This window comes from Panicum virgatum, chromosome 2K (assembly GCF_016808335.1).
Source record: "Panicum virgatum strain AP13 chromosome 2K, P.virgatum_v5, whole genome shotgun sequence".
In the NCBI taxonomy this organism is placed as follows: Eukaryota; Viridiplantae; Streptophyta; class Magnoliopsida; order Poales; family Poaceae; genus Panicum; species Panicum virgatum.
The window spans coordinates 50,005,781-50,026,508 of NC_053137.1; the positions used below are offsets into that span (position 1 = coordinate 50,005,781).

The following is a 20,728-nucleotide window of genomic DNA, read 5'->3' on the forward strand; positions in this document are numbered from 1 at the left end:
ATTGAACAAGACGAAGTTTCAGACGATCCGAATAGCATTAATAACGAGGTCAAGGATAAGGGGGAAGTAGGAACCTCCGAAGGCCCGCCCGAGTCAAAGAAGCCTAAGAGGGAAGAAAGTGATTCTGATTCCGGGGGGGAATCGGGGGATGATGGGGGTGACCCCTCCGGAACTCCAGGTCTAACTCTCTTGGACTTATTCAAGTAATTTCATTATATAATGATATATACAGGATTGGATTCCATTTGCCATTCACCCTCTCGCTCTCGCTCTCGGTCTCGGTTTGGTCTTACTTTTTTCTTTTTTTTTTCCTTCGGAAAGTATGGAAAAACAGGTATGAGAGTGCGAGAAGCAGTGGTCAGTAGTGTTTGTTAAGCTTGTGCGCGTTGTTATTTTCTGATTATGTGAGGCTGCATGCGCTTGTTATTTGTAGTTTATGTGAGGCTGCATGCGAATGATTAACTCGTGTCTTTATGTTGTCAGCCATGTTAGAAGGCTAATAAATTCTATCTTTTCTTTCTTTTTGAATGATGGGTTGCGCCGGCAACGTGAATGCGCGAGGCCCGCACCGGCCTGGCCACCAGTCTCGGTGCCTGCTCTGCACGGCTCCGCGGCCGGGGCGGTCTGCGTAGCGCGGTGGTCTCCGCCGTTGTCGCAGCTGCCGACGAGAACGAGATAGCCGCCGGGCAAACCAATAACTCGTCGATCTGCCTGCCACTCGCGGCGGGTGTAGTGTAGCCGTGCAAGCGCGCCGCTACTAGGAGTACTAGTTATCACCCGGATCCGGCTGCTCCTCCCTGTCGGGCGCTGCAGCAGCGCACGGACAGGATCGCAGCACTCGCAGGACGCGCACGGCACTTTCCCTGCGGTAAAAGTTTGGCCGTGCGTTTTACTCCCTCCTTCCCTGTTTATAAGGCATACACGTATATCAAGATTCAAACATTGTCATCTTTGACCAATAATTTGACTATTAAATTTTTATTTTTATAATGCAAATTTCATATGATTGGATTCATAATCAAATATATTTTACAATGATTATAAGTTTATAATCAAAAGTGATATAATATATGATAAATAAATGGTCAAAGTGTTGTTTAGAAGACCGTGTCATGTTCCATCATGCCTTATAAACAGGGAAGGAGGGAGTATTTTCCAGCACAGGGATCTTGTTTCAAGGTACTCCAACAGGTTCGTATGGGCCCTCCGTTTCGAGCTCACCAAACGATTGCCAATCGCCGTTGCAGCTGCAACATTTACAGGGTTGTTTCAGTAAACGTCCTACCCCAAGACACCAGCCCATCAGAATTCAGAAGCAGGCACAAATGTCACTGGACTGTGCAAATTATATGACCCTACTGCTTGCTTTTGTACAGATCGAAGGTCCAAAAACAGGATCGATTGCTGCCTATGCTCGAACAGAACGAGGGAACTGATCCTCCTGTTGTTAAACTACAAGTACTGCTGCTGCGGCATAGTCTGACTTCAGAAACGTTGTTTATTTCTGTGATTATAAATGCTAGTGCACTGGTTGCCATGCCTTCACCATTAGGAAAACAAACACATGCTGCTAAGCTTAGATAATTAAAGTAGTTAAAACTATTCTGGGTCAAACGGAGAACTGAATAAATCGCCTAAGATCTGAGACAACTTTTACTGAATACAGATTCTTCAGACCAAAATTAGTTCCATGTGGTAACAGCGAGCCATGCTTAGTGCACATGTAAGCTTCAACTATTTCTATAGGCATGCCAAAGGCAAGAACCACCCAAAATTCAAATGCCGAATAAACTATGGCTATTGTCTTTAGCATATGCATCATGAATCAGTCTTTCAGTTCCGTACAACCACTTAAACGAACAAGTTGTGATGCTGAGCATGTTGTTTCTGCCAGGAACAACTCATCAGTGTAGACCCAGCCTCTCACATGGCCATTTCTCACGTGCCCAGTGGGCATCGACAGGTTGATGGGTGAATCAGTCAGAGGTGAGGTGCGTGTTGCAAGCAGTTTTAGTTCTTTTTTTTCTGAACAACTATCGATGTGTCTTTGATCAGTGATCACCAGCTGCATAGAGAGACTAGAAGAGAAGAGTGCTAGCAGTAGCAGTGAAAACTTTTTTTTTGTATTCATTCAATCATTCATCCATCAAAAAATGATAGAAATTATGAGAGTAATGTGACGTAAAATACTCCAGTTCGATCCTAACGTCATCTACCATATGTCCAAAAGAATGACTCCATGAACCAATTCAAAACGAAATCAAGTGTGGCGAAGCATGGACACTCTGCTCAGAGAATGGCAAGAACCCTCAAGTCTCACCACAGGAGCATCAAGCATCCTGCCGCGGCTAGCAGCAAGGAATTGGCAACGCTGACGGCGCCGACGTTGTACGCGCCGCTCGTCGAGTCACCCTTGCCGCCGGTCAGTCCGCCTGCTTTGCCGTCCGCCGGGCTGGGGGCGTCGGACGCCCCGGACTCCGGCGCGGGCGCCGGCGCCGGCGCGAGCGGCGGGTCCTTGCTGAAGAGCTGCATGGGCAGGAGCACCTTGTTGAGCGCGTAGATCGCGACGGGTTTGGTGGCGTACACGCTGCTGGCGATCTTGGGCCTGGACCACATGGACTGCACGTAGATGCTGCCCATGTCGTCGGTGAGGTTGAGCGTGTACGGCGACCCCGCGAAGGTGTTCACCGGGTTGAGCGAGCTCAGGTTCTTGAACTCGGCCAGGGAGTAGAACTTGGGGAACGCGTGGTACAGGAGCAGCGTCTTGAGCTGGTCGGAGGTGAGGTTGGAGAAGGTGGACTTCTTGAGCGCCGCGAACGCCGAGTCCTTGGGGACGAAGATGGTGATGCCCACCTTGGTGTTGTTGGCCTGGCTTTGCAGGGTCTCGATCACGTTGGTCTTCTCCAGGTAGTTGAGGAACGTGTGGAACGGGCCGGCCACGCTGAGGAGCTCGGCGAGGTCCACGTAGTGCGGCGCCGGCGCCGGCGCTGGGGTCGGCGCGAGTGACATGGGCGCCGGCGCGGGGGGGCTGCTCGTCTGAGCCGACGCCGGGGCGGCGAGGTGGACGGCCAGTACGGCCGTGGCAAAAATTGCAGCTTTGGACACCATTATGCAGCGTTTGCTTACTTCCTCTTCCTCGTTGATACAAGCCCCTGATGATATCACGCAGAAAGTATATGTACCTTTAGAATTCACAAACGGAATGCTGGATACTTCAAGATTTTCGCTGTCGAAAAAAACAAAGGTTTCGTCACTTGATCGCAATGACAAAAATTATGCTTAGAATTTCAGTGTTCGGAACTTCAGAGATCAATGGTGTTGTGTATTTGTACCGTTGCCGATCTACTTGGAAGCATGCAGTTTGAAGCAAGTTGCCGATCTACTTGAAAGCATGGAGTTTGAAATTTTGTTTTTCATTCATTCGCTATCACCCGGGAAAAAAATCATTTCAGGTATGAGTGGGGTCATCAGATCTAATTAGTCTAGATGGCACGTTGTAGGAGGGTAACGGCCAACCAAATCATGACACGACATGTTGCCTGATCAAAAAGAAGGGGGGAAAGTTTCACATCTCAGCACCAATACAAAAAAGGTCAAGAACCAACCAACTACACAGATGAACACTCAAGAGCCTACACGATCTTCGCTTCGACTTAAAGATGAAGAAATATCATTGTGTGCTAGATGAACACAAAAATGTTCGTGTTCCGGAGATCAAATATGAGAACAGAATGCACGCGAAACTTGTAATCAAGTATGAGAACACTATTTTTTTCTTAAAAAAAAGGTGTGAGAACAGAATGCATGCGAAACTTGTAAATATCAAGTGAAACAATGAACTAGAACTGGCAACAGATGAAAAACACGCTCGTAATCGCATAATGATATCGCATTGCAAATGCATTTGAACAAGAGAAATTCAGGGGTAGCAGACCTGAGCCGAGCAGGGAAGAGAACGAGAGAAGAAGAGAGGCCAGGCGGCAGCACGCGGGAGAGCGCTGAGAAGAGGAGGCAGCTATATAAAACGGTGGTGTTGTTTCGTGTAAGGCGGGAGAAAATATTAAAAATACCAAAAAAAAATGAGGTGTTTCATATGAGTGGCAGGCAGCTGTTGCGGGTGGGGGGCAGTAGTAGGTGCCCGCGCGCTCTCAACGAAGATGGTGCGTGATGAAAGCTGGCCGGGTATCGGCTAGCTGCACTTTTCTCCTGCCTGTTCGGCCAGCTTTCTGTTCTGTTCTGGAGTAAATTGCACTGCTTGTTAGTGGTTGTACAATTAGACCCCATTTCAGAAATTATTTTCAATCATGCAAGAACAATATGTACTGTATTTGTTTACTGTGAAATCCATCGAAATTTCAGTATTCCAGGCAGCCCCTTTGTGTATCATCTGGCCAAATAGGGTACAGGACTTGAATTTTACTGTAAGGTCAATTGCAAACTGTCACTAGCTCGGTTGCATGAAGTGCTTCTGACTTTCTTCGAGTCCAGTGGTGCATTTTGCGCTTTCAAACCGTTCTTGAGCGAACCCCTGTGCAAAGCCACAAGGTGTATGAGGATAGTAGGCTTGTTTGTTCATTGTCTGACACCGAGATCCGTTAGACACAAATAAGTTTTTGCAACATCTTTGTGAGGAAAAAAAATCATAGGACAAATAGGATCGCAACGTGATCAGAAATAACAGTGTGCTCGCTCAAAGTACAGAGATTCCTACTCTACAAAAAAAAAGGTTCAGAGATTCTTCTTATGATAGGGGTATCAAGATTTCATCGGAGCATAGAGGACAAACTAAAGAAACTCCAGTTTGAATCGCTGTTGCTTTCTGATCTGGAGCCTATACCACATGTTACAAGTAGAACTACAAAAGTCAGTAGCAGATCAGGAGCAGTTAATAAGGCTATTCATGGAAGAGACTTCAGGTCAGCATGGTGCATCGGCGTGGTTAATGAATCTGACAATGTAACCGATGCTCCTTTTTCTATAGCAAGGATTCTTCAACTTGTATGGCACTCAAAGTACTAATACCAAACTAATTTTTTGGTAAAGTAAACAAGCACATGACTACGAGAACTGTCACAAATTGCCACCAGCTAGCTTTCTAGAAATGATGGGTTGTTAGTTCTTGAGATGATTGGAGTTGAAGGATTCGTAAATATTTTGTAGAGGCTTTCTTCTTCATAACTAAATATTCCATTTTATTGTGTGCATCTTAATCTGCACACAACATTTTATTTACTGAAATGAATTATGTGCATAATAAATGAACTTCAAAGATATGAGGTGTCAACTGGATTTGATAATGTGAGCCCACTACCTGACTTGATTTCGCAGTGTCGGTGAGATGGCCACTTGACTCAGATGATACAGTTCGTATCTGGTGGGATTATTGTTTAAGCATCTCACCCCCTGCATCAAGTCTAAAATAATAATTGTCCAGTGGGAGGTATCAACGCCTTAATCATCAGAGTGGAAAGGAAAGTTCATTTCTTAAGCTGTCATACTCAAATAAGCTTCCAAAGGAAATCATATTCAGTACCATTATTTACCATACCCAATCAAGTAACATGTTTAATATCTGTAGACTGCAAAGCGATAAATTTGATGGTCCAACAATTTTTTCTCTCCAATGCGCAGGTGAGCTGCGCATCATTTTATTAAGATGAAAAGAAAGTTTACAACAACGCAGAGCGGAGCTCGCGTCTAGAATGCACATGCCGGGTGTCACTAGAGAGTTACAAGAAACCCAAAAGGGCCGACCTAATTACGGACTACTCCCTTCTTAAGCAACCTAAGTGCGTAGCTTCTGCCGCAATCCAAAGCTTGATGTCAAGTTTGATCCGCTCTTGGAGCTCCTGCGCGGTGGAAGTCTGACCAACAATTTCATGTGCATATTAGTACTTTAGCTAAGTCTAGTAAGAAAATTCAAAATTTTAGGAAAATAAAGATAATATTTTGTGCAATAACACATTTCTTATACATCTCTGCATATTGATCACATTCCCTGTGTTGGACCTACATTGAAGTTTGTTCACTTGTGTATCACACAGAATAAAAGGTCCAGCAGGAAGCTCCTGTGAACCAACACATTTCTAATATATTTCAATAAAAATTATCAACAGTCACAGATATTTTCAACTTTACTTCTCGTTCTGGTTTCACTTTCCAGGAAAATTTGATAGTCTTTTCTTTCACTCTACGTATACTAAACATAGGTCCTGTTTGTTCTGGAATTGCAGGTAGCTAATGACGCTCCTTTCGCTATAAACATGGAAGTACCTTTACCTCCTCTTTAACTTTTGATGACTTCTCTAATGATCTCCGATGAAAAGGCCGTGTCAGTGGTTGCTGCCCCTTTGAAGTTCCACGTCGAGGTGGCTGACTTCATCTGTTGTCAGGATGAAGCTAGCAAACCTACAAGGTACTATACCTTAGGGCTTCTTTGGACAGCATGTACTCCAATTAGTTCCCCCCGCAGGATTTGAGGGGGGAAATGATGTGCTCCAAAGGGGGCTTTATACCTTGCAAACATCAATTGGTCGAGCCGATTTTTCAGGCACAAGAAAACTTTTGGAGATATTTTTTTTCCAGAATGGATGAGCTCGAAATTTCATTACTCAGGAGCAACGAAATTACAGTTTCGATGGGTTTAGGTGAAGAGTTCGTCCTCTTACCCTCCAGTTTGAGCATTTCAGCTTTGGTGATCTCCTCAGGAATTTAGCACATTACAAGATAAAGAAACAGCACAAGGGCGGTAAGCATACTACTAAGCTAAAAGAGCCAACCGGGCCGTCTTGAGGATCTCAGTCCCAGCTTCAAGGAGCGCCCGATCTAATTTTTGGAGATAATGGCGCTGACTTCCGAAGAAGCAGAGCTGAAACAAATTACGAATTCGTGTGGATAAGTTGTAAATAAATTTTGGGCCGCAACACATACGAAAAACAACAGTACCGATGCATAACGTCCACGACTCTGTTTTTTTCTATCTTGGATTGGAAGAACGGACGCGGAGATGTCCCCGGACTGCAATTATTGGCGGCCCGGCGACTGGAGAACCACCACCACCCCCGGAAGGGAGATGAACAAGAGAGAGAGAGAGAGAGAGAGAGAGAGAGAGAGAGAGAGAGAGAGAGAGAGAGAGAGAGAGAGAGGAAACGAGTGGCCTGGCGTAGAACGCGGGGGAAGCTAGAGCGATGGTTGCCATGTCGTCCAGGCACCCGCGGATCCTGCTGGCCGGGCGTCAACGTCCGGCCCCCACGCAACGCGAGCGAGAGCTGAGAGGAAGGGGAGGGCTATTTAATTCCCTTGCAAGCCATGGGTGCCGTGCTGCGCGTGCGCCGACTTGCCGTCCTCGCTTCCTTCCGAGGGCGCGGCGGCGGGGGGCGAGCGGCGGCGCCACCGACGGTCCGTGTCCGGGTCGGGAACGCGGCCGGCTTCGAGCTTCGATTTTGGGCGGTCTGGGCCGCAACCTGGATTTTCGCTGCTGGGCTGCTGGAGATTGTAGATGGGCCCTGAGCTCAGCTCAGCTCCAGCTCGCTGCTTTGTGGGCCAGAGGTCCGTCAGGAAGGACCGAAGGATCGATCTGTCGCTGTCGCTGTCTCGCGCACAGCAGGAGGCAGCTGGAAAACTTCGGCTAATGTGACCGCCGCCCTCGACCGGCGTCAGTTGTGATCAATGTCGGTAGACCGGACCCAGGTTGGCACAGGTTTGGAAATGGGCCCGCCCATCGGTATGGTGCGGTTGAAGTTGTCACTTTGTTTGGGACCTGTTTAGTTCCCTTTAAAATTTCAAAATTTTACAAAATTTTCTATCACATCAAATTTTCCAACACATGCATGAAGTATTAAATGTAGCTAAATAAAATAATTAATTACATAGTTTATCTATAATTTGCGAGACGAATTTTTTAAGTCTAGTTAATCTATAACAGGATAATAATTACTAAATACAAATGAAAATACTACAGTAATTTACATCAAAAAAATTTAGCATCTAAACAAGTCCTTCGTCTTGTGTCTCCTCCAACTCGCTGCTGCGTGTTGAACACGGGCTGACAACGCCTTTTATTTTCTGAAAATGAAGGCGCCAATGAAACATGCGACGAAACCTGATTTGATCTCTCCCAAAAACCCACTGTATCCGTACAAAACTGCAAGCTCAGAACGCAGTTCGGCCCAGTTTAGTCCCCAAAAATTTACTACAGTACATGTCACATCGAATTTTTAGACACATGTATGGAGTTTTAAATGTAGTTGAAAAAAATAATTAATTACAGAGTCTAACTGATTAGCACGAGATGAATCTTTTAAGCTTAATTACTCAATAATTGAATATTATTTATTAAATAATAACAAAACGTGATACAGTACGAAAACTCAATTTTTTTCGCGAATTAAACACAGCCAGGAGCTCGCTGCACGCGGTGAATCAATCCGTGGAGCTCGCTGCACACAGCTTACGCTCGGCTCGGACGAGGCGTACGAGTACGAGTACGACCTTGCCACTCCTCCGACGTCCTGGTCGGTCCCGCTCGACGCCGGACGCACCAAGAAAAAAGGAACGCCGACCACAGCCATGGTTTCCGGACTTGTACAGTAGCTTGAAAGTGAGATCCCGGAGCTCGCTGCCCACACGATGCTTAGACCGGAAGCGAGCACCGCTGATGACCGACCTCGCCACTCTCGGGTGTCCTGGCAGACAGGTCTCGCTCGACGCCGGCCGGCCGGCCGAACGCACCGAGAGGAGATCAGGAGAACCCTCCTTTTGGAAAGGGAGCACGCGGACCGGCCGCACCACGACTCGACGCTGCACATTCCCCCGCGTATTCTGCGAGCGAGGCTTTGCCGGAGAACGAATAATCCATGGGAGGGGGGCGGGGAGCCGGAGCCTCTGCTTTTGCAGAGGACACCAGGAACTTGGTTTAGTACATCTCAAGCGAGCGCGTATCGGATCAGACTCGGACCTCGCGCACAACTCGCGGCATATTACCGCCACCGCCACCGGGCGAAACCGCCGCCGGCCGCAAGTGGCGCGCCGCTATAAAAAGCCCGCCACGGACCCTTGCCTGCCGCATCTCCCCAAACAGGCCGACCGACCAAAGAGAGAGCTAGCAGACGAGCACTAGCAGCGAGCTATATAAACTGTAAGCTCTCGATCTATCAAGAGGAAATCCTCTCTCAGTTTCCAAGATGAGCGTGGAGATCCTGGACGGGCGGACGGTGCGGAGCTTCGTGGAGGACGAGGGCGCGTTCAACTCGTGCGTGGACGCCCGGTTCGCGGCGCTGGACGCGGACCGCGACGGCCGGCTCTCGTACGCCGAGATGGCGCGGGAGCTCGCGGCGCTGCGCGTGCGGGAGGCGCACTTCGGCGCCGACGCGCCGGCGCCCGCGGCCGAGCTCGCGCAGCTCTACGGGGCGCTCTTCGCGCGCTTCGACCGCGACGGGGACGGCGCCGTGGGCCCCGACGAGTTCCGCGCCGAGATGAGGGAGGTCATGCTCGCCGTCGCCAGCGGCCTCGGCGCGCTCCCCGTGCAGATGGTCGTCGAGGACGGCGGCCTCCTCAGGAGGGCCGTCGACAGGGAGCTCGCCCCCACCACGGCAGCCTGAACGCCACGCCGTCCTCATGCGCCGCTGATCCCCGTGCTGATCCTGAATTCCTGACTCGCCGTGTGGCGTTGCAGCTCACGGTTATTTGAGAGTTTCTTATTAATGCAGTATCACGTAGTACACTCATCACAACGTATAGTACTTTTACACGCTACTTATTATCACGCACAAGAGTATTTGGATTGTGTACTTATGTACTAGGCGCGTGCATTAATTATTGCTGAGAGTGGTTTCAGCAGGCTTTCTCAGCTGTGTAACCGTGACGGTATTTATAAATATGGTCGGAGAGTACTCCTACGTGCTGATGAATTTCTTTCTGTTTTGTTTACCTCAATCTTCTCAACGTTTGCATCCCAGCCACGCACACTCTGGAATGTTACTTGTCTAACCTGACCAGCTCGGATCAGCGCATGCCTTATTATGGCTATACGCAGCTTGCCCATGCTGGAAATGACAGTTCAGCTATGTATGTAACCGAATGCCGACTGCCGACTGCCGAGAGGATGTTGCCTTTTGGACTCGATTAAAATTTGAGAGCATGTCTCTTTGTGCATGTTGAGAGTTTTAGATGCTCCACGCGAGCAAATACAACTTTCCTTTTGGCACGACAAAAGGTTATGCGAATCTCTTTCTTAGAGTAATTATGCTGATCTCTTGATGATGGTTTCGATACCATTTTTGCTATGAAATGCCGGTAGCTTACATTTGTGGTCTTCATCGCTATGCATGTCGGCGTCGCTTAACTTGTCTCAGACACCCGCATCGCCGCAAGAGGAGCCATCTGAAGATGAGGACTGATCACCCTTCAACCTAGGGGGGCTTCTTCTGCTCTACCTGTCTTGCGATCCTTACGTGTGTTCTGTTCCGTGGTCTGTAATAAGTAAAACTCTCCCTAGGAATCCTAGGCTTTGGTAGACAGTCTCAAGGCCCTGCGTGGTCTGCACTTCCAGTTTCGTCTTGACCCTCTCTCACTCTGGTCCCCCCTCGCTTTCCTCAGGGCGCGTTTAGTTCCCCCGGCAAAAATTTTTGGAGGTCAAATCAGCACTTTGACCGGATGTCGAGAGGACTTTTCGGATACTAATTAAAAAACTAATTTCAGAACTCACTTGGAAACCATGAGACGAATCTTTTGAGGCCTTTGACCGCGTCATTAGCACATGTGGGTTACTGTAGCACTTATGGCTAATCATGCACTAATTAGGCTTAAAAGATTCGTCTCGTCATGTACATCCAAACTGTGTAATTAGTTTTGTTATTTAATTACATTTAGTGCTTCGTACATGTGTTTAAAGGGGAGGTGAAAATTTTTGGGTGAAAATTTTTGGGAACTAAACGCGCCCTCAGTAAGTTGTCTGAACGAATGGTATTTCCGTTTTATAAATGGAAATAGGGTTTTCCTCGATTCAAAAAAATTGTCGGCGTCGCTTTGTTGCAAAACACTCTTATCCTTCTATTTTAGTGAATGAATGGCTCGGCTCCTACACTACTGTCTCTTTGTTCACTGTCTGTGTCTTAAAAAAAACTATCTAAAATATTTTCATACATACTATTCAATTTGCAAACAATAAAGGTTGACATGGATTCGTTCCAGAAAGGTTCCAAAGAGGCCTTTTTAGTGGAAAAACTGGAAATTGGCATTTATATAAAATACACCAAAAATGGTTTTGGGCCTCCAGCCTCACCATATCGGGCTGTAAGCGGCCCTGAACGGGGCCCGGACCCGCCGCACTAGGCACCAAAGCCTCGCGCGCCGCATATTCTCTGCTGTTCACTTCACCCGCTCCGTGCGCCGCCGCACACCGCCGCCAGCCTCACTCCACCGAATAACGGCAGCGAGCCGCCGCCCGCCCCACCAACCCCCCAAAATGCCGGCGATGCTGGCGGTGCAGTTTACGGGCCTCCCTCTATCCCAGTCACCTGCGCCACAGCCCAGCTTCCGCCTCGGCCTCCGGCCTTCGCCGGCGGCGAGGGCCCGCTCTCTCGCTCCGCGGGTCGCGGCCTCCGCGGCCGCCGTATCGGCTATACCAGTGGCGGAGGCGCCCCCGGTTGCGGACCGCACCGTCGTCCGTATCGGGCTCCCCAGCAAGGGCCGCATGGCCGAGCAAACCCTAAGCCTCCTCAAGGTTCGGCACTCCTTCTCCTGCGCGTGCTTCCGTTTCTGAGCTGGAAACTTGAATTCTATGATCGGTTTGCTGACATCGTTGTTGTTTTGCTGTTTTTGGTTGATGGTGCAGAGTTGCCAATTGTCCGTGAGACAGCTCAACCCGCGGCAGTACACTGCGGACATCCCGCTGGTGAGGTTTACAGTCCTATGTTCTCTCTTATTGAATTACGGTTGCCATCTGATGAATATGGCAGGGAGATGACCAGTTGTTGTGGGTAGGTTTAGAATCAGAAAGCCTTTGGTTCCTTATTCACTGAGATAGGATAATGGGGTTTATGAGCAGTACAGTCTCGCTTTCTACTCCGTCTCCGTAGATTTGTTTGTAAGAGATAGTTGAAGTAAAATTATTGCCCAGAGTAGGTTATTGTAAGGTAAGCTTAACAGTTAGCAAGTGAGATGCAAAGCCTGTTTGATGTTTGGTGGGAGCAATGCCAAATACACGTTTCATGGTGTCTATTGACCCTGCACTAATGTGAGCCTAGATAAGAATCCTGCGATATTCATGTAGCAAAACCATGTAAGATAGCAAAATGTGCTTGTGTCATATACTCATATGTTACAAGTAGTCAAGAAATTTAGGCCAAATGGGTTACTAACATTTTCGAGTAATCATTTAAATTCAAGAATCAAGAAGGTTTCCGTTGGGTACTAACCTTTTAAAGCACCCTCACATCACTGTCGTCACTAAAGCCCTGCCTGGAAGCAAAACTAGTACCACCTATTATCTGCAGACCTGGAGTTATATGCAATAGCGTTGAACCAAACATCTGATTAATAGTTGCATGCAAGAAGACTTTGTATTTAAAAGTGCAATAGTATACAATGTGGAATCATAGTATCTGCCTGAATATAGTTAATGTCCAACAATATAGCCTGGATCGTTGTCTTGTATGTTCCCCTTCTTGTTATTGTGGTTTTCTCTTTTTATAATGAATCCAAGCATCCATGTTTTAGTTATACACTCACCCTCATTCATAGTGTCTCAGCCTTACCATGCAACATTATTTGGCAATATTTGTCCATTGACTAAAACATTGATACAGTTCTTGTTCTTTTTGCCTCTCATTTTTGTAAGTACAGAGCTAGTATAATCCATGTAACAATGGTATCTGGTAGCATGGGCCATGGGGACCTTGCTTCCTTTCCCCTTATTTCAACTCTGTACCTCCTTAATGTGTTGCTATGAGTGGGCAGCTGGTCGACACATTGGGGAGCGTATCAAGTGATAGTTAGCTGCAGTAGAATTCTCCCTCAGTTTTAATCCAATGGGCTGATATCTTTTCATCCTTTTGCAGATCCCAAACTTGGAGGTTTGGTTTCAGAGGCCCAAGGATATTGTTCGTAAACTGCAGTCAGGGGATCTTGACCTTGGTATTGTGGGTTTTGACATAGTCAGTGAGTACGGGAAGGTAAATTTTTGGGCAATTCTCTTAAATATTTTTGCTCTGTTTGTGTATGCTTTCAGTCCTAGATGCTTCAGCTGAATATCTAATATTCCTTTTGTTACAAAATGAAGTCCTATTCAATAGACACCATTTAACAATATCGGTCCATGGATGAAAATAATAGTGTAACTATTGCACGTTGCACCTTCTACCCCTATATAATGATGTGAAAGAGGTGTACGTGTGATGTGCGGTCATTTTTCATTATCTTATCTGTAGACTTAGCTGCCTCATGGTTACTGCACACATGGAGGCTGTCGACTCATATATTGTGTATGCTGAGTCATAATATTCTTTATGTGAATTTTGATCTGTTTCGAAGAATATTTATCTGGTTTGTGCTTACTTAAATTTTGTTGCCAGGGCAATGAGGATTTAGTAGTTGTCCACGATGCTCTTGAGTTTGGACATTGTCGTTTGTCCCTCGCGGTATGGTGCTATGAATCCAAGCACATTCACAGTACTAGTCGAACTATTCCTAATTTAATTTTTATATCTGAAGCAGTCAACTTGTGTGACCAGGTACCTAAGGAAGGCATTTTTGAAAACATAAATACTCTAGAGGATTTGTTAAAGATGCCTGAATGGACAGAAGAAAGGCCACTACGTGTTGTTACAGGATTTGGATATGTAGGCACCCAAGCAGTCTAATTCCAAACCCCTAACACATGAACATTGCTTTGCTGATAATCGACCCATGTTATATTATTGTGCTGCAGCTAGGTGATAAATTCTTAAGAGAGAAAGGTTTTAAGCATGTTCGCTTTTTATCTGCTGATGGAGCTCTTGAGTCATATCCTCCTGTGAGATTGCTTTCTCTTCATTCGACTTTCTTCTGTTTTCATGCAACTTCACCTTTCTTTCTTTTTTCATTTGCTTCATCCATGTACTTATTTGGAATTTGGATGGCCCAATAGTTAGGTCGCCATTTCTGCTCCACAATGGTACTTGCATTTAGATCTTGAGAGAATGTAAATGCCAACATTTTGTATTAGCATACGTTAATCATTGCTCTGTCCACAAATTAGGATTTTAAATAGAATTTTGTGTACTACTGATATCGCTGTGCCTTTGTATGTTCTTGCTCTAGTAGTTATGACTGCTGGGATGAATTCTGTATGGGTAATATAAGACTGATGTCGATTATGGGTGTCTGAACTTTTAACTCGCCACATGGTTCAACTTTTTCATTTATTATTGTAAGGTATACTGAAATGTGTTCTAGTGTTTTTCTTTATTAACTTAAGTTGTTGAGGTAATATAGCAAGAGGCTATGAAGGTTAGTGCATGGTGCTAATTTCCTGTTTTCCTGTGAAGATGGGTATGGCTGATGCTATTGTGGATCTCGTGAGTAGTGGGACGACCTTGCGTGAGAATAATTTGAAGGAAATTGAAGGTGGTGTGGTTGTGCAAAGCCAGGTAAATCTTATCTCTCTAACTCCCAGTTGTTTTTTTCTAATAGGAAAAATCATTCCTTTTCTAAGATATAAAATTTTATGCAGGCCACTCTTGTAGCGAGTAGGAAATCTCTGCACAAGCGTAAAGGTGTGTTGGAGATTACTCATGAGTTGCTTGAAAGATTAGAAGCTCACCTCAGAGCAACCACAGAGTTAATGGTAAGTCTTAATTTTCTATATCTTATGCATGCATGATTATATTGGGTTGATTGCTCAAATTGCTGTAACTTTTTTTGTTAAATTAGGTCACAGCAAACATGAGGGGCAACAGTGCAGAAGAAGTGGCAGAGAGAGTTCTTAGCCAGACATCGCTATGTGGATTGCAGGTAATAATTGGGAATATATTAACTAGCAACAACCATTATCTTCTGGAAAGTGGTATTGTATCACTTTTGTGGTAAAATGATTATCTTCATGTTTGAAATAGAGCTGCATTCATCATGCATTGACACTATATCTGTGGCCAAAATATTGATTTATTCATTATACAACTGTAGCAGCTCCAATATCCACATGAACCATATCTGATTAATCTGCATCGTTTAAATTGCCCACTAAAATCAGGAAATACAAATCTTTTGTTCTTTTCTTTTTCTTTTTCTTCCATGATGAGGGTACTTCTGGGCCTTTGGACTGAGAGTGGTGGTTCCTACTAAGTACTAACATTATTCTGATTATATATATGCAATATCTGTTATTCCTCTTGGAATTTATATTGACATTATTCTATTTATATAACTGACAACAAATTAGTCATTATCTATAATTGAAACTTTAGGAATTTGGAATGTTGAGATTGGATTCTTATATTTTAAACTCTTGCTTATGATTTCATTTACTCCATGTTGATGTGAACAGGGCCCGACTATAAGTCCTGTCTACTGCAGACGTGATGGCAAAGTTGATGTGGAATACTATGCTATTAATGTGGTTGTTCCACAAAAGTTGCTTTACAAGTCTATCCAACAATTGAGATCTGTAAGATTGTTACCTACTCCTTTCATTTGTTTAAACACTCAGATCAAATTCTTAATCTAATGACATGTTCAAAGATGATTATTCTCCATTAACTAGCCTAAGCAAATTTTAAATGTAATTCTCCTGAAGCAATGTGTTCTAGCATTGCATTTGAGTGTTAGGATCGAGATCAGGTTTATGCTTTGTTTGTAGCTGTCGAAGGCACCAAACTTTTCCTCCGCTCTAATGAGATTAAAATAAAAGCTTTTATTCCTTTCTTCTGCACATAGCAAAGTGATCCAACTTGTTGGAGCTCTTACCAGAAATTATCAGAACCCATTTCATGCTAAGTTATATAATTATCTCTTCTGAACCTGCATGGTTCTTGATGTTGATGACACTAACGATACTAATATCTGTATCCCTGTATTTGGAACTGCAGATTGGTGGCAGCGGAGTCTTAGTAACAAAGCTGACCTACATATTTGACGAGGAGACGCCGAGGTGGCGCAATCTGCTCTCAGAGCTCGGGTTATAGCTTGGCACATGGTCAGCTTCCGGTCTCTTCCAACTTTCTCTGTTCTGCACCGCACTATTTGGTCCTTACTGAAGTATATAAACGACCCATATGCAGAAGTGAGCTGCCATGTGGAATATCTGTCAGTGTACGTGTACCTCTTCGGGAAATTTTGGTCTGTACTCCAGTCATCTGTTGGACCGTCCGCATTCCCAGCGGTGTGTTCATAGCGGTTGTATGTGCGTGTGTATTTGTTCATAGCCTGACTTTACTCCTTGTGGCGCCGAGTAATCGGCAATATCATGTTTCAATAAAGAGCCAGTAAGGTTCGTTGCCCCTTGTGGCAAGTCTCGTGCCCTGTGTTTCAAAACAAAAAAGTCTCGTGCCCTTCTATATTTATCCTCCGAGCTTTGATGCATCTGTAGACTACAAGTATCGTGTATTGACCACAAGAAGTTTTTAGACATGGGGAAGCGCTCCGACTTTGAGTAGCGAAGCCAAAAGGTTTTACGAGGAGTTCGTACTTAAATACAGAAGAAACAAATCATATAAGCAAAGACAAACTCCCAACATACACAGCAATCAAGCAGATACGCCGCTGACTGACACAACTACAAGTGCACAATGGAGTCTGATCATCACACACACACCAGATGAGAAACTGTGCCCCCTCTTTTCCATAACAAGCTGATAATCTCTGCCCTCCTCTCACTTCTTCCACACCAGAATGTGCCCCCTCTTTTCCATAACAAGCTGATAATCTCTGCCCTCCTTTCACTTCTTCCACACCAGAAACTCCCTTGTTTCTTATAGCTTCATGTTCCTTGTCAACCTTCCCCGAAGTAAGCGCACATTGACCCCGATTTCAAATTTCATCCTGCCTGTACAGCAACCATCTCACCCGTGATGTTCTTTATCCACGCCATGCCGTTCTTGAGCTGGTCTTGACCTCTGGTTTCTGCAAAGATAATCCATCCCCCCAGTTGTTTATGACGCATATTGCACGAACCATCACTCTTAGACCTGCTGAATGCAAGCAACACCACTGGAAACAGAGAGGAACGCATGGGCACAATGCAAAATTCATCTTCTCTTTCGTGGATGCAGCCAAACTTCGCCAATGCGCCACCAAATCAAATGTTCTAGTTGCAACCATATCGAGTATGATAGGCCAATTGACAACTGCAAATGATGTACAAACATACACAGCCGGTTAATCGGTTTCCACGCGTCCGGCAACTACTTCTAAAGCTTGCAGAGCTGTTGATCTGCTAATCAGAATAGATTCGTCGCCCTCAATCATTCTTCTCCTCGAGATCATCTTCCAAAGCACCAGCTTTGCTCGATGAACAACCATCAATGTCCAGCGACCTCAAGAAGTTGAAGTAGGCATACTTGATGTCAAACTGCATGTCGTACCAGTAGTTGACAGCAATGGTGAGCCCGTTGGGCCCTGGGCTCTGGCTGACATGGTGGAACCACATGCTTGGCAGGTAGAGCATCTCGCCGGCTCGGACCGTGCACCGGATCGGCGCCGGCCCGTCGAAGTAGAGAGGGAACGACGACGCCTGCGCGGCCATCTCCTCCGGCGACGCCGGGCACGGGTCGACGCTGCTCCACGGCACGATCCTCCCGGGCTCTTCCATCTCCAGCTTAAGCCTCAGCTGGTGCTCCCCTCCTCCTGCGTCCTCCTCGGCGACGTAGCGGGCGGCAGGGTAGTCGCGCACGTAGAGGCGGTGGTGCTCGGTGGGGGGCAGCAGCAGGAAGTGCTTCTCGCCGGAGACGACGACGTAGATGTTGTCGTAGTGGTCCTTGTGGAAGGAGGTGACGGAGTGGCCGTTGCCGATCCAGAGGTTGACGGCCTCGGGGAGGCAGCCGAGCGCCTCGCTGGCCCAGGGCACGTGCGCGTCCACGTCGCCGGCCACCGCCGCGTACTCCCCGCGGAGGCAGTCGTCCTGCTGCTGCGCGTACGCGACCACGCCGGCGGCCGGGTCGGATCCCCCGATGAGCCGGACCGCAGTGGGGAAGTCGACGCGGCGGACGTGCGCGGACGCGAAGCACATGGAGGAGGAGGACCCGGGGCGCCCCGGGTGCGGGGCGAGCGCGTCGGCGCGGCCGTCGGGGGTGAGGTGGAGGCCCAGGGGCGGAGCCACCACTAGGGCGAGCCCGGGCGGCCGCCCTAGGTCCCCTTGGCCGAGCAGTAGAGGATATCCTCAGACCTCAGTTCTCCACGCCGCCGGGAAGGGAGCAAATCGCGGCGGCGCTTGCCAGAAGCGAGGACGACGCTGAAATTTGAGAGGAAGACAGGCAACCGCGTACTGGGCCGAGACTTGGTGGCTCGTGGGCCGAGTATTGGGCTGCGGGACGCTTCAGGCTTCAGCCCAGCGCAGCCTAGGGTTTGCGTGGGGTTTGGTGGCCGCTTGGCCAGCAGCCCAAGCTAGCCACGCGACGCGACCACACCCCCGGCCCTGCCCGCCTGCGCCTGCCGTAGCTCGTCGCCTCGTCATCTGGCCTTTGCGCCCGCCGCCCGGCCGCCCGTCGGCCGTCGCCCCATCCGGCCGTCGCCCCATCGCCCCGTCCGACCGTCCGGCCGTCTCGTGCACCGCTGCAGGCTGCCTCGGGCGGCCCTCGGCGGCGGCGCCTCCCGCCGGCCGCGCGCCTGGCCACCTGCTGCCTGCCTCGACTGGTGGACGGAGGTGGAGGCAGCCGGGGGGGGGGGGCGTGGGGCGGCGGCCGGTGGACGGAGGGCGGAGCCGGCCGGCGGCCGGCGCCGTGGGTTGCGGCGGCCCTGCGCTGCTGCGACGGAACGGCCGGAGGCCTGGAGCGCCGGGCACCGGCGGCCAGCGAGCCTGCACGCGCGCCTTCCGTGGCGCGTTGCACTGTTTCACTGGTACTGTTCTGCCCTAGGTCACTTGTCAGGCTGGCTTCGCCACTGGTGGAGGGAGACGGCGGTGGAGCGGAGCGCGTCGGTGAGGTAGGAGGCCGTGGGCCAGAGCGACGCGGCGGGCCAGTGGAGGGTGCCCGCGGCGGAGACGAGGAGCGGGCGGCCCGGGGAGACGTGGTCGCGGAGGAAGGCGAGCGGCGTCGGGGGCAGGTCCAAGCGCGGCACGTCGGCGGCGTCGTCAGGGGACGGGGAGCCGAGGCCCAGCAGGTCCCGGGACTCCGCCCACAGCTCCCTCACCGCGCGCTCCATCGGCGCGTTGCGGCGCCCGCCTGACACGGGCGCCGCGGCGGCTGCAGCTCTGGCTGCTCGATGGTTTTGCGAGCTCTGGCGGCGGCGGCGCGGCAGTGAGCAGAGTGGTTCAAGAGGGGAAGGCGCAACTCGTTAGAGCAAGACCATGGGCCTAAATCTCTTGGGCATTTTTGGGCCGATAAGAGGAGATTGCGCTCCAGCTCATTGTTATTTGGGCCTTTTTTGCTAATCTTTCTTTACTGAAAGCGCGTCGCGCTCCAGACTAGGGAGAGGGGCCACGTCGGCTCCGAAAATTTTGGCCGTCGGATCGCGGAATAGATAGAGACGTAAATTTTGCAATAAAAACCTCGAGCTTTGTTAAAATGAACACGGAGTCCATCAATTTAATGGAAAACCCCTTGGACTTCGTGGAGCCTTACTTTATAAAAAAACCCTGAACTTTTAGTAATCGTGCCGTACTCCGTGAATTTTGTAAAAAAAACCCTGGACTTTGTTAAAATGATTCTGAAGTCCATCAATTTTATGAAAAACCCCTTGAACTTTTCATTAATCAACCGGTACTCTGTCGACGCCAAATTTACCAAATAACCTCCGCAGTCTACCAATTTTACGAAAATCCCCCCTGACTTTTTGTAGTTCAATTTTTTAAAATAAAACTGAACTGGAGGGCATATTTCTGCGTGGCAACGCCGCGCAATGTTCTAGTTTCTATAGATGAAAGTTCGTTCCCACGGCACACAGGGAGGCTGTCCACGTCGGTAAAAATAACTTTCATCGTCAGATGGTAAATCAAGCGTCCGTATTCATTCCACTCGCGATGCAACTGTAGCAGTAAATATCTCTACTTCTAGAGCTTTCCTCTCGCCTCGCGAAGACAGCCTCGTCTCTGCTCGGATCCAGCCGTCTTCATCTCCACCCCACGCGGCCACGCCTGTCGCGGCAGGCGCTGCGCGGGGTGAGGCGGCGGTCGCCGCGGACGTGCCAGGGTGTTGCGGGCTGCATGCCTCGCCGGCGCGCTCGTAGTCCCGCTCGCCCGCCGCCACCACTCCTCCTCGCCGCGTGCCGCCGCCGCCACCGCTCCTCCTCCCCCACCGCCGCCGTTCCTCCTCCCCGCCGCGGATCTGCGCCACCGTCGCCATCTCCTCCTCCTCCTACTCCCCGCCGCCTCCACCTCCTCCTCCTCCACCACCTCCTCTCCTCCTGTGTCCCTTAGGATCGCGAGGCCCGGCGGCCGGCCGGCCGGGCAGTACTGCATGCGTAGTATTGGGGCGGCGTTGCTCCGGCCGCTTGAGCCGCCGCTGATCCGAGAGAGGCTGCCCCCACCATTGATCTGAAGCTGCAAGGCTCACTGGCGCATCGAGTAACTTCGGCGGCTACAGGGAACTGGTGCGTCGCG

The 20,728-nt window shown here is 48.6% G+C and overlaps 5 protein-coding genes across 9 annotated transcripts in view; 3 read left to right on the top strand and 2 right to left on the bottom strand.

The window, feature by feature from the left end:
• Window positions 1-215, top strand: part of LOC120682789 — a 1,992-nt gene extending 1,777 nt beyond the window's left edge. The window contains exon 1 of the mRNA XM_039964803.1: window positions 1-215. This exon is cut by the window's left edge and continues 1,777 nt beyond it. Coding sequence (XP_039820737.1) covers window positions 1-207 — 207 coding nt within the window. The 3' untranslated portion in view covers window positions 208-215.
• A 1,886-nt stretch (window positions 216-2,101) lies between these two features.
• On the bottom strand, window positions 2,102-4,097 carry LOC120682799 (fasciclin-like arabinogalactan protein 7). 4 transcript variants are annotated; one of them, XM_039964822.1, is made up of 3 exons: window positions 3,935-4,037; window positions 3,333-3,539; window positions 2,102-3,226 (listed from the first exon to the last, which is right to left on the bottom strand). In XM_039964822.1, exon 3 carries the CDS (start codon window positions 3,106-3,108, stop codon window positions 2,317-2,319), a length of 792 nt encoding a protein of 263 aa, XP_039820756.1. In that variant the 5' UTR covers window positions 3,109-3,226; window positions 3,333-3,539; window positions 3,935-4,037; the 3' UTR covers window positions 2,102-2,316. The 4 variants fall into 4 exon arrangements, with proteins under 4 accessions (XP_039820756.1, XP_039820765.1, XP_039820749.1 ...); XM_039964831.1 differs by lacking the exon at window positions 3,333-3,539 and having other exon boundaries at window positions 3,935-4,097; XM_039964815.1 differs by lacking the exon at window positions 3,333-3,539 and having other exon boundaries at window positions 2,102-3,152; window positions 3,935-4,096.
• A 4,878-nt stretch (window positions 4,098-8,975) lies between these two features.
• LOC120682822 lies at window positions 8,976-9,908 on the top strand. The gene has a single exon (XM_039964852.1). The coding sequence runs from the start codon at window positions 9,183-9,185 to the stop codon at window positions 9,597-9,599; it is 417 nt and encodes a 138-aa protein (XP_039820786.1). The 5' UTR covers window positions 8,976-9,182; the 3' UTR covers window positions 9,600-9,908.
• Window positions 9,909-11,325: 1,417 nt separating this feature from the next.
• On the top strand, window positions 11,326-16,490 carry LOC120682830 (ATP phosphoribosyltransferase, chloroplastic-like). Of its 2 annotated transcripts, XM_039964868.1 has the most exons (12): window positions 11,327-11,722; window positions 11,834-11,893; window positions 13,059-13,172; window positions 13,572-13,637; window positions 13,731-13,838; window positions 13,928-14,011; window positions 14,526-14,627; window positions 14,711-14,824; window positions 14,911-14,991; window positions 15,524-15,643; window positions 16,065-16,171; window positions 16,257-16,490. In XM_039964868.1, exons 1-11 carry the CDS (start codon window positions 11,465-11,467, stop codon window positions 16,158-16,160), a joined length of 1,203 nt encoding a protein of 400 aa, XP_039820802.1. In that variant the 5' UTR covers window positions 11,327-11,464; the 3' UTR covers window positions 16,161-16,171; window positions 16,257-16,490. The 2 variants fall into 2 exon arrangements, with proteins under 2 accessions (XP_039820795.1, XP_039820802.1); XM_039964861.1 differs by having other exon boundaries at window positions 11,326-11,722; window positions 16,065-16,490.
• Window positions 16,491-17,199: 709 nt separating this feature from the next.
• On the bottom strand, window positions 17,200-19,458 carry LOC120682844 (bifunctional peptidase and (3S)-lysyl hydroxylase Jmjd7-like). The gene is made up of 2 exons (XM_039964879.1): window positions 19,082-19,458; window positions 17,200-18,275 (listed from the first exon to the last, which is right to left on the bottom strand). Exons 1-2 carry the CDS (start codon window positions 19,330-19,332, stop codon window positions 17,435-17,437), a joined length of 1,092 nt encoding a protein of 363 aa, XP_039820813.1. The 5' UTR covers window positions 19,333-19,458; the 3' UTR covers window positions 17,200-17,434.
• Window positions 19,459-20,728: the final 1,270 nt, after the last annotated feature.